Source organism: Sinocyclocheilus rhinocerous, unplaced genomic scaffold, assembly GCF_001515625.1.
Source record: "Sinocyclocheilus rhinocerous isolate Xijiao unplaced genomic scaffold, SAMN03320098_v1.1 scaffold2341, whole genome shotgun sequence".
NCBI lineage: Eukaryota > Metazoa > Chordata > Actinopteri > Cypriniformes > Cyprinidae > Sinocyclocheilus > Sinocyclocheilus rhinocerous.
In genome coordinates, this window is record NW_015647626.1 from 205,968 (window position 1) to 220,837 (window position 14,870).

Sequence of the window (14,870 nt, forward strand, 5' to 3'; positions counted from 1 at the left end):
CTTCTTTTTATTCATCAAAGAATCCTGAAAAAAAAGTATCACAGGTTCTAAAAAAAATATTAAGCAGCACAACAGTTTCCACAGCACTGATAATAAATCAGCATATTAGAATGATTTCTGAAGGATCATGTGACACAGTAAGACTTGTAATGGTTTTTAAAGAAGTCTGTTATGATCGTCAAGGCTGCATTTTTTATTTGATCAAAAATACAGAAAAAAACGGTAATCTTGCAAAATTTTATTACAATATAAAATAATGGTTTCTATTTGAATATCCTTTAAAATATAATTTCCGGTAGTGTATATTGTTAGAAAAGTTTTCTATTTTAAATAAATGCTCTTCTTTTTATTCATCAAAGAATCCTGAAAAAAAAGTATCACAGGTTCTAAAAAAAATATTAAGCAGCACAACAGTTTCCACAGCACTGATAATAAATCAGCATATTATATATATATATATGACCAAAAAAGACAGATATGGGTCTAAATGAACTTGAGAAGTGGTATCATTTTGAAACTCTTGTTGGTGTCGCAGTGGGAATACAGTTTATAACAAATCAGCCTTTACAGTCCTATTAGTGTAAGTGGTGATTTAGCAGGTGCTTCTATCCAAAGTGAATTACAGTTCAGTTATTAAAAACAGTCCCTCTGGAGTGATCTGGATTTAACTGCCCTTCAACAGTGATGACAGGTCATGCCTTGTTCTTCTGGGGTTAAATAAGCAACCTTAAAGTCAGTATAAAATAAAAATGGACAATATTTACTTTCTTAGTACATTCCTGGTACTTGATTTTTATGTACTTTATATAATATGTTATTGTACATGATCCATAAATGCAATTTATTGAAAAGAAATTTCTTGGCGAGTATTGGTGGTAATTCAGGGTTATTTTGTTAAATATGTTGTTTAACTCTGAAGTACAATGGATTAAGAATCCGGTGTCCAGGTGATTTTAAGTGTACTTTACTTTCTGTGTAGATGAGTACAAACTGAAAGGAGTTGAGAAGGTGAAGTACATGCATGGAGAAGAGGAGCGCACGAACACACGAAACCAAGAGAACTTGGTAAAGATTGATGCATTAGTATACATGATCCATAGTATTATGTATCTCCAAATAATCATTTTACCATCCTGGAGAACATACATTTTTCTTCATGTCTTGCAGGAAAAGAGCACATTTTTGCACAAGGGCAGGCATAAAGATGCCACCGGGAATGGTAATAAGATAAGGTGAGTTTGTGTTTGGTTTCTGCTCTTGAGTAACAAGTATTCAGTAATGGAGAGAAGATGACCAATGAGATGGTCACCAAGTCTTGATTGTTCCTCAGTATCCACTCTTCAGAGAGCCAGCAGGAGTTCTTCAGGATGCTGGATGAGAAGATTGAAAAGGTACGTGAAGTAGCATTACTATTGCTCATAGGGTGAGAGGATTTGTCAAGTCCTTAAAGCCCAAGGTATACTTTGGTTTTTACGCTAAGGTATGCATACAGTGTGTGTGATTTTAAATTTTATGCGTGTACTGTATGCATGCAGCCAGATTTTTCAAACCACACGTACTGTACGCTCAGCTTGCATATACGCCGATCATTTGTTTTGCGCAAATTACTACGGTCCTGGGTCATTGTTTCACAGTCAACAAAGAAATGGAGACGGAAAAACAACAACAACTACTCAAGACAACACTAGACTGCTGCGTTGATGAGTACTTGTCCCAAGCCCAACGTATACTTCAGCCTTCCCCGTTCTGTGATGGTCTGCGCACTGTCCGAATGCTGTAATTTTCATCATCAGGAGTGTCCGCGGACATCTGTGCGTACAACATTGCAGGCTCGAGGTGAATGTTGAGACAGAAAGAGTCCACTAGGTGTTACTCCACATGTGTCAAACTCATCCATCTGTGCTCATCCATGGTTGGTTATACTTTAAAAGCTGTGCATGAGATAGAGCAGAACATTGAAAATGAAGTATACCCGGGCCTTCAGGGGGTTAACAGAAATCCTCAAGTCTAGTTGAAATGAGTACAGAGACATTTTTGCAGTCACAGTTTTGGGAGAGAAGTAGCACAGACACTGGACAATGATGAAATCTACTAGTGCGCATGTGTCGACTGTGTCTTTGCGCACACTATGCACACTAATGGCGCTTTTCCACTGCATGGTACGGCTCGGTACGGTTCACTTTTCGGGGGTTTTCCACTGGGTACAGTACCTGGTACTTTTTTTAGTACCACCTCGGTTGGGGTTCCAACCGAACCGTACCGTTACCAAAACGTGACGTGCAAACTCTGATGATCACGGATTGGCCGGAGAGAATCGTCACTACCTGCGTCACTGAACTTGCGACACAAACACAAAAGAACCGCTAGATTTAAATCAGCACAGCCAGCGAAGGATAGAACGCAACTGTTTTGAACGAGCGCACCTTTTTTTTAACAACCAAAAAGTGTCTGTTCCCTCTGTTGAGGAAGAACAGACGTTCCTCTCGTTGATCGCAGAGGAGCGGATCCAGCGAGAGCTTGATGGGGCGACGTGGAATGAAAAAGTTTTTTAGGAGTCGCGGCAGTAGAGGCGGCGCAACTGTAACGACATGTGAATAATCCCGCCCACTCTAAAGCGGTACTGAACTGCAGTGGAAACGCAAACCGAGCCGTGCCGTGCCGTACTGAGCCGTACCGAGCCGAGTCGTACCACGCAGTGGAAAAGCGCCATTAATGGAGTATACATTGAAAGGCTATGTGTTCAGCTGTACATTTGTGTCAAAACCGAAGTATACTTTGGGCTTAAGTGTTTGGTTAAAAACAGAAATATACTTTGAAGTATAGTTAAGTGACGTGTGGAAGAGAGCGTTGGTTATTCACTCCCCACCTCCCACCCCACTGACAATTCCTGCCAGACCTGAGACTCGAACCCGCAACCTTTGGGTTACAAGTCCGACTCTCTAACGATTAGGCCACGACTACCCCCTTTGAGCTTAAGCATTTGCTTAAAAACCTACGTTTACTTTGGATGTAAGTGTTTTGCGTAAAAACTAGGAGTGTAACGGTACACAGAAGTCACGGTTCAATACGTACTTCTTTTTTGGGGTTCAGTACAACAGAAAATTTTTTTTTTTTTCATTTATTTTGAACAGACAGTAGTGCTACATACATGTAGTTTTTTATTTGAATTAGATTGTATAATTTCAAGCAAAAACAGAATGGTCTGACTTATGCTACACAAGACACCTGCACAAAACAACAGCAGACGGACTGAATGAAAATGCTAATTTATTCTCTGACAGCAGGTGGCGCCTATGGAACAGCAGCGATATAGAGTTTCCTCGGTTACCTGCGCTTATAAACACTACTTTAATATGCATTATATGGATGTTAGAGGAAAAGAAAATGCAATCGAAACATTTCTGAAGACGGTCAGTTCCTCTCCGAGATACATTCATATAAACCCCCACATATTTGTCTTCCTATATTTGAAGCATCGCGTACAGTGAGCTTGATCTGCGTGGTACAGTATTTTCTCCTCTTTACAGACTTTATAAAAATTCCACACAAATTACATTTTGGGAAATGATTGCAATGCGGTTATTCAGCCAAAATAAAACTAAAAACCGGTTCCTATTCCTGTTGTTGCGGTTAGCGTTGCATTACCGTACGCACCCCCTTCTGGATTGATTGCCTTTGACTGACTGTATTCGTCATCTGACTGCATGAACCGAACCGTGACGGTTCGGGATAAATACATGTACCGTTACGACCCTAGTAAAAACTGAAATATACTTTGTGCTTAAGCATTTGCACAAAAACCAAAGTATACTTTGGGCTTAGGTGTTTGCATCAAAATAGAAGTACACTTTCAGCTTAACCACGAGTAATACACAGTTCATCACACACTGTTTGTGCTTTTCCAATCCATTTTAATTATGATTTTTGCCTGGTAGACAAAGGGTCCAGAATATCATAAATATTTTGAGGTGGGCTCTTTTGAATTGGCCCCAACAGCCTCCCAGAACACCCTAGCAACCACATAGTGATGTGCTAAAAACACTCAGAACAGAACACCTTATGGTGGCAAGTAGGGCTGCACAATTATGACAAAAATCATTATTGTTGATTATTCCCTTGAAATTGTAATTGCGATTACTAATTACGATTATCGTAATTATCATCCTGAATGATGTTTTGAATAGCTTTATACCATTGTTTAAAGCAACTGCGTGCCATATTTTTCTATGAAAATGAACACGCTAAAAACACTCTTCCTGAAAAAACGTGAATTGCTTTTCTATAGCATCAAGCCTCAAATGTCAACTATACATTGGTTCGGTTTCTTCTTTAAATAATAAAAAATGGAAGAATATGCATGGAATTAATATATTATATACTATACCTGTCTATTTTAATTGCTTTTCAGGGTGCATTTTCTTTATATGACTTTTATATTTACAGGGACGGGACTACTGCTCAGAGGATGAGGATATGACATAGCATGCTGAGACGTTTGACTCGCGCCAACATTGAGTCATTCCTGTCCCAAAGTTCCCCCATGCCTCCTTACCCAACAAGTATTAATCTTCAAGAGCGTGGGATCAAGTGACATTCAGCCCAGTTATCCACTCTGTTTACAATCTACACACTCTCCCAAATGTCTTACAGGTCCGTTTTTGAGGCTCTTGAGGACTAGTATTTAAACGGTAGGGGGGGGCATGGAAATCCCATGGTTAAGGAGACTGGGATTTGGCCCAAGTTTTGAATGGGAAAGCCATTTTCAGACTGTTCCTCAATCCCTTGCCTTACACTACCTATAAGCCTTCTCCTACTCATAGACTACATACAGTGGAGAGAGCCATGCGGAGAATCCTGGATTTCGCCCTTCCTTTGACATGGACACTACACGTGGTGGACCAGCGGTGGAGATGATATCTCCTTAGGAGGACTTACTTACCGAGAGACTTAACGTAATTTTGTCCAGGTCATGCTGTTGAGACACAGGAAGTGAAAGCGTTTGTGGACACAAACACAAGGCCATTTTTAGCAATCCAATTGTTTTTTTAACGACGTGAGCAAGTATTTTTCACCCACAGTGTATTATGTATGTCTTTTTGACCTTTTTCTTTGAGTTATGTTACAATGCTCAGGACAGCAGTGCTGTATGTATCATCACTAGATTTGTTTGTTAGATAAGGGCAGTGCAGTTCCTTCAGGGCCGGTCTTGAGGACGTGTTGGGCAGTGGAGATAATCACAGCATCTAGCCGTGTTTAGAGACGCCAGTTACAGTATCTTAAGGTCATGTAGTTTTCAGATAACTCATTTTATTCTATATTCTACAGGTGGATATCATATGTTTGCTTGACATTTATAGTCACTATTCTTGAGTTGAAAACCAGTACAAGTTTCAAAACCAGCCTTCCGAAAGTTTTACATAGATACGTTTTTATTACCAGGAAGTGCTTCTTCCTTTTACAGTGTGACAGTAATTTGCCATAGCCTTAAGCGAACAGTTGTTTTCTTTTCTGAAATGACAGTAAGCCATTAATTTCACACTAAAGTGAACAGTATCCCACATGTATGCTTAAAGGCAGAGTAAGTGATTTCTGGTAGCAAATGTTGATATTTGAAATCACCAAAACAAACACGCCCCTACCCCAAAAGGGTCTTGCCCCTATTTTGATAGCTCCGCCCCACATATACGTACGCAACCCAGGCAACGATTAGTTCTGTGAAACAAAGCAAAACCAATGTTACACCGGTTCTCTATGTACACAGATGGGCCAAACAATATTGCCAAAAATGCAAGTGCGATGCTGAGTAAAAGAATAAATAAATACACAATGATCAACTAACCAAGGAAAAGCAAAGGCATCTGGTTTATTGATGTTTTTTCCAGCTCTGTTCTGTGGATTATATATATATATATATTTTTTGTATGTCTGACTGAAAAACTAAAGTAATTCAGGTTTGGAACAACATGAGGGTGAGTAAATAATGAGAATTTGAATTCTGGGTGAACTATCCCTTTAAGATGGATTATAAACACAATACAAATACCAAGGTATTTTTCAGCTTTCTCTGGGAATGCGCAATTTTACACATCTGACATTTCAAGTATTTGAGTAAAGAAGAGCACCTCAGTGGTGTTGTGTTTGTGTAATACTCTGTATAACAGACAAAAGCAGCATGGATCCACTCATACACACAAATACGGTCCATGTCTAAGCTGATCTTATAAATTCAGTCTCTCTCATCTTCAAAGATAATATGAGTTCATAAATGCATTCGAACTGGAAGTACTGCCCAATCCTCACATCTGGAGAGCCAAGAATCACAGTCTGGCTGTATCATCTGGGTGTTTCTCTCACATCTGTAACCTCCGTTTGCGATGCTGTCGGCGGCCTTATGCCTTGTCCAAATACCCACACTTGCGGTCTTTGCACTTGACCACTTGAACACTTATATGACATATTACCTGTATTTGGCCCAAGTGTTCAAGTGAGGATGAAGACCACAAGTGTGTGTCGAACTTTTCATTACCTGATGGGACACACTTATAGTGTTGTAAAAATGCAAGTGTTTACATAGCTTTATTTTCATTTTAAATACTTTGCATTTTAAAATCAACTTCTAAATGTCTGTTCAGTAGTCCCTATAACATGACATAATTTTAATTTGTGGTGCTTCTAATTAAGTGATAAAAAGCAGTTGCAAATGTTGTACATAATAAATACCACTACTCATCTTTGCACCAATAAAACGTTAAAAACACTGTTTTTCTACCAAATTATATGTAATATCTAATTATTATATGAATATTTGGATGTCCACTGGAGGGTCGGGGGTCAGGAAGCCATCACACAGTCTGGTACACAAGACTGGAGTCTGAAGCCACTGCACACAAGAGCATCGGGGCACCTCTGTCCAATATACTCCGCAACCTGTGAGAGATACAGTAAATCACAGCATCATGTGTTAAAGCATAATGACATTAAGGCGTATAAAGCACGTATGAGACCTTGTTTAAGTCTCGGTCAAGTGTACTACTGAAGGTCCGGGCCCTTGCCAGATACCATTTTGACAACACCTTTTGACAACGGTCAAACACTTCCGTCTATCATGTGTTTACATAGAAAAAACAATGGAAAAGTAGCACAATGTAATGGAAAAAGCATTCTGTGTGAACAGCCCCATTGGGAAACCTGTTTGGAAACAGTTCTTCCTTCAATTCCGTTTGGTGCCGCGTAAAACACTTATACTGTTTATGCTTTAATACATCACGGCCCCAAGAGCTGCTTAGAAATGATAGTATCATCCTGACTGTGTCCTACTCTCTGTGTTTGATGGATCTGTGTGAAGGCAAAGGGTAGATCATCTGAACTGGTTCTCCTTCCTTCTCTCGACCCTCCAGCAGAACCGCCTGTAACTCTGGACAGGAAACACCAACCACCTCTTTCCATTTAGCACTTCAAAAGAAAAAAGGCAAAAGGGTTATGAATCTTTTGAAAAACTTTGTTTTCCACTTATAACTAAAATGTAAGTACTGCTGCTATTTCCTCACCTTCCGTCAGATCCATGTACACCAGGAAAAAAGCATATACTTGAGCACTGTCACCGACATCTAAATGCATCAGGTCTTGGTACTAAAGAGGAGATCGAATTAAATTACACTTGTCCAAATATGCAGTGCATCAATTTGTATGATCAGGAATGTGACTCGATCTTACGACGGCGTGCTGCTGGATCCACTTCGGAGGATCCGATCGATTTGCTTCGTCCATCATAATATTCAACTCTCCTCCTTATATTTCTTAAAACGCAAATTTAATCAATGCATGACACAAAAATTGTTAACAGACTTACCATGTGCACATATAACCACCCGCACTCGCAAATTACAAATCCTACTACTGCGAAGGCATGTCTCATGAATATTAAACAAACTGCTTGGTAACTTTCCTGGAGCGTCCAATCACTTGAGAAGCTTATTGGCGTGTAGCGTCTTCCAGCAAATCAGCGATGTCTACTGGGCGAACGTAATTAATATTCATAAACCTCCACAATGGTAGTGATCTTGACTGCACAAACTATCTGTCCTAGTGTTTATGTCCATAAAAAAGGTAGCTGTCTAGTTAGCCAGTGAATTTATAGTTTTTGTATGGACGTTGCGGCTTTCAGACCACCTTCTACAGCAGTTTAATGTTTCTCTACCCCGTGTACATCCTGATTAAGTAGTATTATCAAGTTTTTGGACACTACCAGGTTGTTATTGTGCTTTCTATATTTGAGTGTGTGTGGAAAACACTACAGTATCTCAATGGGCCGACATTGACTGTCTTTGATTTTAGGACAACTCTTCCATATTCACCATCATCTATCTATCTATCTATCTATCTATCTATCTTGTCTGTCTCTGTCTCTTTTAAGCAGTCAAAAACACAATTATCCATTCAAATTATTTATTCATCTAACAAAAGAATTACCAGCTTTACAATAACAATAACATAAGTATTGTATGTCTGCTGCTTAAAAAATATAGCCTACTACATACATTGACGTAGATTTAATGGTCCACGTATACGCCAGAAGACATTCATATCAGTAAGACAGTCTGAGCTTTTCAATTTGATACAGTGAATTTGTCCACACACATTTGTGACCCTGGAGCACAAAACCAGTCTTAAGTCGCTGGGGTATATTTTTAGCAATAGCCAAAAAAAAAACATTGTATGGGTCAAAATTGTCGATTTTTCTTTTATGCCAAAAATCATTAGGATATTTTTGCACCCTCAGATTCCAGATTTTCATAGTTGTCAATAGTTGTATCTCGGCCAAATATTGTCCTATCCTAACAAACTATACATCAATGGAAAGCTTGTTTATTCGGCTTTCAGATGATGTAGAAATCTAAAAAAAAATTGACCCTCAAAAATTGACCCTTATGACTGGTTTTGTGGTCCAGGGTCGCATTTTATTTTTATAATTAATCTCCATTTCCGAAAGCGATAACAGAAGAGCTTCCCTGGCATTTGGTTTCTGCCCATATTTTAAAAGTCAAAAGACTTTATTTTCCCTGCATTTTTCCTCTAGTCTGGAATGTAATAACTCTGAGGAAAATGTAAAAATGTGCGTAATGTGTCAGAAAAGGATCATTAAAGGCTGAGATATATTCAAATGACTGCAAACTACCTGCTCATATATAAACAACCTAATACACCATAGAAACGGTGTCAATATTTTGAACACTACTGTTCAAAACCTATCCAAAATACAGTAAAAAAAGTAATGTAAAATTTACAATTAAAATTAAAATATTGTAAAAATTACAATTTAATACTATTTTCTATTTTAATATACTGCAAAATGTATTTATTCCTGTGATCAAAGTTGAATTTTCAGCATCATTATTCCAGTCTTCAGTGTCACATGATCCTTCAGAAATCATTCTATACTGATTTGCTGCTCAAGAAACATTACTTCTTATTATGGTCAATGTTGAAAACAGTTGTGCTGCTTAATATTTTTGTGGAAACCATGCTACATTTCTTTCAAGATTCTTTGATGAATAGAAAGTTTTAAAGAACAGCATTTATTTGAAATAGAAATCTTTTGTAAATTATAAATGACTTTACTGTTACTTTTGAATAAATCGAACCAAGAATCGAATCGAATCAAATCGAGAGCTTGCGAATCGAAATCGAATCGGGACATCTGAATCGATACCCAGCCCTAGTATTAAATATGATATATTTGATGTATCTTATTTGATACATCAGAATTTTATGAATTTTTATGTATCAATATATCAAATATTCTTTTCTCTTTTTTTAGGTTCATTAAACTGTGCCATTAAAAAAAAAAAAAAAGAAGATTTTTCTGACTATTATTTCATATGTCAGGCTTTACAGGGTTCAAAGTATAAAGTGTGACTTCTTTCTTGTTATTATATGAATCCCAGCTCATTGATGAAAGGAAATAAATATCAATATAGACTACAATAAATGCCACGATGCAATAGTAATAGAGTCTTGCCTTTTTAGGAAATGATTCCTAGCAGAAGTATAATAGTATTCACTCGCGTTGTAAGTTTATGTGGAAAATTAGCTTGTTGATCACATTATTGCTTGTTGACGTCATGGTGCTCAAGACTCATTCAAACACTGATTCAAGCCCAACCTCTTCCACTGCCTGCTGAGATTCTGTCAGTTTGGACCGGTCCAAGTGTCGGTGGGTGGGGGACAGGGGGTGTAACTCCCTGTGGTTTTCCATCCTGACTCCCACACTGAGGCTCTCTGTTTCCCCCTTGTTGCGTGTTGGCCCCAGTCACACTCACATCTGCCAAATGGACCCTGTGAACTCCCGAACCCTAGGGAAAGCATCACATACTCCCCTTTATATCGCTCTGACATGACATGACAAACAAATACATTTCTTCCTTTAAGAAGAAAACATTTCTTCCGTTCTCTCTCTCTCTCTTTCTCTCCAAAAATGTCACAAGCCTGTACTAACTATCTATTGATGGACTGCAGTTGATGTCACTTAATCCATGTTTTTGCCAAAGATTTCAAGTCATAGTTAGTTTTTTTGCCAAGAATCACTTAACACTTTCAAATCTCTGGTGATGTATGATGCATCGGAGTGACTTCATAGCATGATGGATTCTATGGATTCAACCCAACTTATGAATCACATTAATGATTGTTGTTTCAAGGGTTTGTCTGAATTTGAAGACTTCAATACTAAGGTCAACATGAAAGTGTTTACCCAAAGTTGGGTTGAAACAACCCAGCATTTTTTAGAGTGTACTAAAGTGTTTAATACGTTAATCAGCTTATTAATAAGAGCTTTGAAAGAACTTATGAGTATTGTACTATAGAGTGAATCTCACAAAAACATGTCCAGGTCACACTGAACATCAAAATAAAAAAAATACAGTAATCCAATTGAAGCCTAAACATTTTAGGACCATGATGCTGAAAATAAATAGGAATACATTACTTTTTAAAATATATTAAAATGGAAAATTATAATTTTTCTACAATAGTTTTTATTTTAATTTTGCTAAATGTATTTTTTTTTAAGTGCAATATGTTCTTGAGCCTGTGAAAGAACTGAAAACATCACTGGAGACTGTACCTTCTCTTGTGTTGCTGTATTTTCCATTGAGTCACTGTACATCTCATCGTCCGAGTCATCTGTGTGATATTTGGTGAGAATGATGTCATCAAATCATATTTTTCAAACACACAGATTACAACAGACAAACTGTTTATTTTATCTGCCGGTGTAATTTTATTAAATGACTGTAAGTAAACATTTCATTTGAAATGTACACCAAATTCAACTGAAAATTATCATGTAGTCAAAAATCATCTAAAAATGGATGATAGTTACTATTTAGCTTTACCAATAGGATCCCAAGAGTTGGGTTTCGGGGTGTTACATGGTCCTGTTGTAGCTTGTTTGTAGTAACTGTAGAACATAACCAGCATTTCATCAGACAGGTCATAGGAGCCTGTGTGAAATGACGAAAGAATGATTAAAAGAAACTTTTATTGCTATTTAAAAAGAAAACCATGTAGTTCAATACTTGACACTGATATTTAATACTTAAAGGAACACTCCACTATTTTTGAAAATAGGCTCATTTTCCAACTCCCCTAGAGTTAAACAGTTGAGTTTTACCGTTTTCGAATCCATTCAGCCGCTCTCCGGGTCTGGCGGGTAATATCATAGCGCCTGCTGCACCCATGGTACGGCAGCAAAGTTCCTAGATTATTACGCCAGAAAGAGAGTATAGTTCCTAGCCATATCGGCTTCCATTTCCCTTCGTGTCCAGGGTTGGGAAGGTTATTCTGGAAATGTAATAGGTTACTGACTACAAGTTACCCTGTTTAAAATGTAATAAGTCAAGTCAAGTCAAGTCAAGTTTATTTGTATAGCGCTTTTCACAATACAGATTATTTCATTACTTTTTGATTACTTTTCTAAATTTCTAACGAATGTTTTCAACTGTTAATGGTTTTTAAACTTTTACACCAGGCAGGGTTAACCTTACAGTAGTTTTACTTTTACAGAAGATTTACTTTTAAAGCACAGCCACCACAAAATCAGAGTTTAGCACCTCTTTTTACTTTGAGATCATTCTAAGGTTAAATACAGATTTAAAATCATAACAAGATATAGTTTAATCGCTATGATACTGTTTTTGAAATCAAATATTTGCATAGTTATGACAGGAAACACTGGCATCTAACAATGCCTTGGGGGGGAAAAAAACAGTTAATCTTAAAAAATAAAGAAGAGACGTGCGGCTTTCGCTACAATGGATGGAGACAAATCTTTAAAAAAAATAAAGATATAAAAGGCTTAATGGTCAAAAAACGCCCCAAAGATTGCTAGAAACCAATCTAGTTTTACTATATCTAATAGCATATTGCAGGTCAAGCAGCGTCAATGTATCGACTGCAAATGTGTTCGAAGCCAATACGTCATTTTTCGAACTAAAACGTCATGCTCTGAATGTTCCAATGTTTTATTTATCCGCGGGATTTCTCTAGAGGTCCAGACGCGTGTCATGCCTCTTGGGTGACAGTATGAATGTGATGAAAGCCCAGATATTCGATATTCATTTCAACCTCTAAACGCTATTGAACTTCATCCACGTTTTGGCAACGCTATATTAAATGCCGGTGGAACGTGCAGTGAATATCATTTATGCGCGCGTGTGTGTGTGTGTAGCAAATGTGTATTGCCTGTGAGGTAGAATGGCGAGACGCCTAGACGCGAAATGTCGGTGATGGTGTGAATTAGTTATTGCTGACACACCTGTGTTAATGTGTCTGTCTCTCACTCAAGCCTTTTCACTCACACACCTACTATAAAAGCACAGACCTGTGAGAGAGCCTGTTGAGAAGCATTGCTTCAGATGTCCAAATGTTGTAGTACAGGTGCATCTCAATAAATTAGAATGTCGTGGAAAAGTTCATTTATTTATCAACTCGTGTATTAAATAAATTCAATGCACACAGACTAAAGTAGTTTAAGTCTTTGGTTCTTTTAATTGTGATGATTTTGGCTCACATTTAACAAAAACCCACCAATTCACTATCTCAACAAGTTAGAATATGGTGACATGCCAATCAGCTAATCAACTCAAAACACCTGCAAAGGTTTCCTGAGCCTTCAAAATGGTCTCTCAGTTTGGTTCACTAGGCTACACAATCATGAAGAAGACTGCTGATCTGACAGTTGTCCAGAAGACAATAATTGACACCCTTCACAAGGAGCGTAAGCCACAAATGGCGAGACGCCTAGACGCGAAATGTCGGTGATGGTGTGAAATAGTTATTGCTGACACACCTGTGTTAATGTGTCTGTCTCTCACTCAAGCCTTTTCACTCACACACCTACTATAAAAGCACAGACCTGTGAGAGAGCCTGTTGAGAAGCATTGCTTCAGATGTCCAAATGTTGTAGTACAGGTGCATCTCAATAAATTAGAATGTCGTGGAAAAGTTCATTTATTTATCAACTCGTGTATTAAATAAATTCAATGCACACAGACTAAAGTAGTTTAAGTCTTTGGTTCTTTTCATTGTGATGATTTTGGCTCACATTTAACAAAAACCCACCAATTCACTATCTCAACAAATTAGAATATGGTGACATGCCAATCAGCTAATCAACTCAAAACACCTGCAAAGGTTTCCTGAGCCTTCAAAATAATCTCTCAGTTTGGTTCACTAGGCTACACAATAATGGGGAAGACTGCTGATCTGACAGCTGTCCAGAAGACAATCATTGACACCCTCCACAAGGAGGGTAAGCCACAAACATTCATTGACAAAGAAGCTGGCTGTTCACAGAGTGCTCTATCCAAGCATGTTAACAGAAAGTTGAGTAGAAGGAAAAAGTGTGGAAGAAAAAGATGCACAACCAACCGAGAGAACCGCAGCCTTATGAGGATTGTCAAGCAAAATCGATTCAAGAATTTGAGTGAACTTCACAAGGAATGGACTGAGGCTGGGGTCAAGGCATCAAGAGCCACCACACACAGACGTGTCAAGGAATTTGACTACAGTTGTCGTATTCCTCTTGTTAAGCCACCCCTGAACCACAGACAACGTCAGAGGCGTCTTACCTGGACTAAGGAGAAGAAGAACTGGACTGTTGCCCAGTGGTCCAAAGTCCTCTTTTCAGATGAGAGCAAGTTTTGTATTTCATTTGGAAACCAAGGTCCTAGAGTCTGGAGGAAGGGTGGAGAAGCTCATAGCCCAAGTTGCTTGAAGTCCAGTGTTAAGTTTCCACAGTCTGTGATGATTTGGGGTGCAATGTCATCTGCTGGTGTTGGTCCATTGTGTTTTTTGAAAACCAACATCACTGCACCCGTTTACCAAGAAATTTGGGAGCACTTCATGCTTCCTTCTGCTGACCAGCTTTTTGAAGATGCTGATTTCATTTTCCAGCAGGATTTGGCACCTGCCCACACTGCCAAAAGCACCAAAAGTTGGTTAAATGACCATGGTGTTGGTGTGCTTGACTGGCCAGCAAACTCACCAGACCTGAACCCCATAGAGAATCATAATATCATAATATATAATATACGGATATTGTGTTTTATTAGGGCATTCTGCAGTGATAATAAGTGGAATAAGAATGAAATAATCATTCCCTTGAATGATTTAATCACAGGTTCAAATTTATGTAGTATTTGTTTAACCCTCAGTACTCTACATATGGACTAAGAGCATCTAGTTATATGATACACAAGTTATTTAGACACAGCTTTACCTGATATTAGGTCTGAACATAACGTGTAATCACTTTGAAATTCATCTTGGTGAAATTTATGATCGGTGGGATGTTCTTAACACAGTACCAT

General features: G+C 38.2%; 1 protein-coding gene and 1 pseudogene across 2 annotated transcripts in view; one reads left to right on the forward strand and one right to left on the reverse strand.

The window, feature by feature from the left end:
- LOC107709356 (uncharacterized protein C1orf21 homolog) overlaps positions 1-5,567 on the forward strand; it is a 6,778-nt gene extending 1,211 nt beyond the window's left edge. For both annotated transcript variants that reach the window (XM_016513812.1, XM_016513811.1), the window contains 4 exons: positions 980-1,065; positions 1,168-1,232; positions 1,331-1,391; positions 4,444-5,567. In XM_016513812.1, the coding sequence (XP_016369298.1) occupies positions 980-1,065; positions 1,168-1,232; positions 1,331-1,391; positions 4,444-4,482 (251 nt within the window). In that variant the 3' untranslated portion in view covers positions 4,483-5,567. The remainder of the gene's footprint in view (positions 1-979; positions 1,066-1,167; positions 1,233-1,330; positions 1,392-4,443) is intronic.
- A 783-nt stretch (positions 5,568-6,350) lies between these two features.
- LOC107709333 (tRNA-splicing endonuclease subunit Sen15-like) lies at positions 6,351-7,767 on the reverse strand (annotated as a pseudogene).
- Between the last annotated feature and the right edge of the window lie 7,103 nt (positions 7,768-14,870).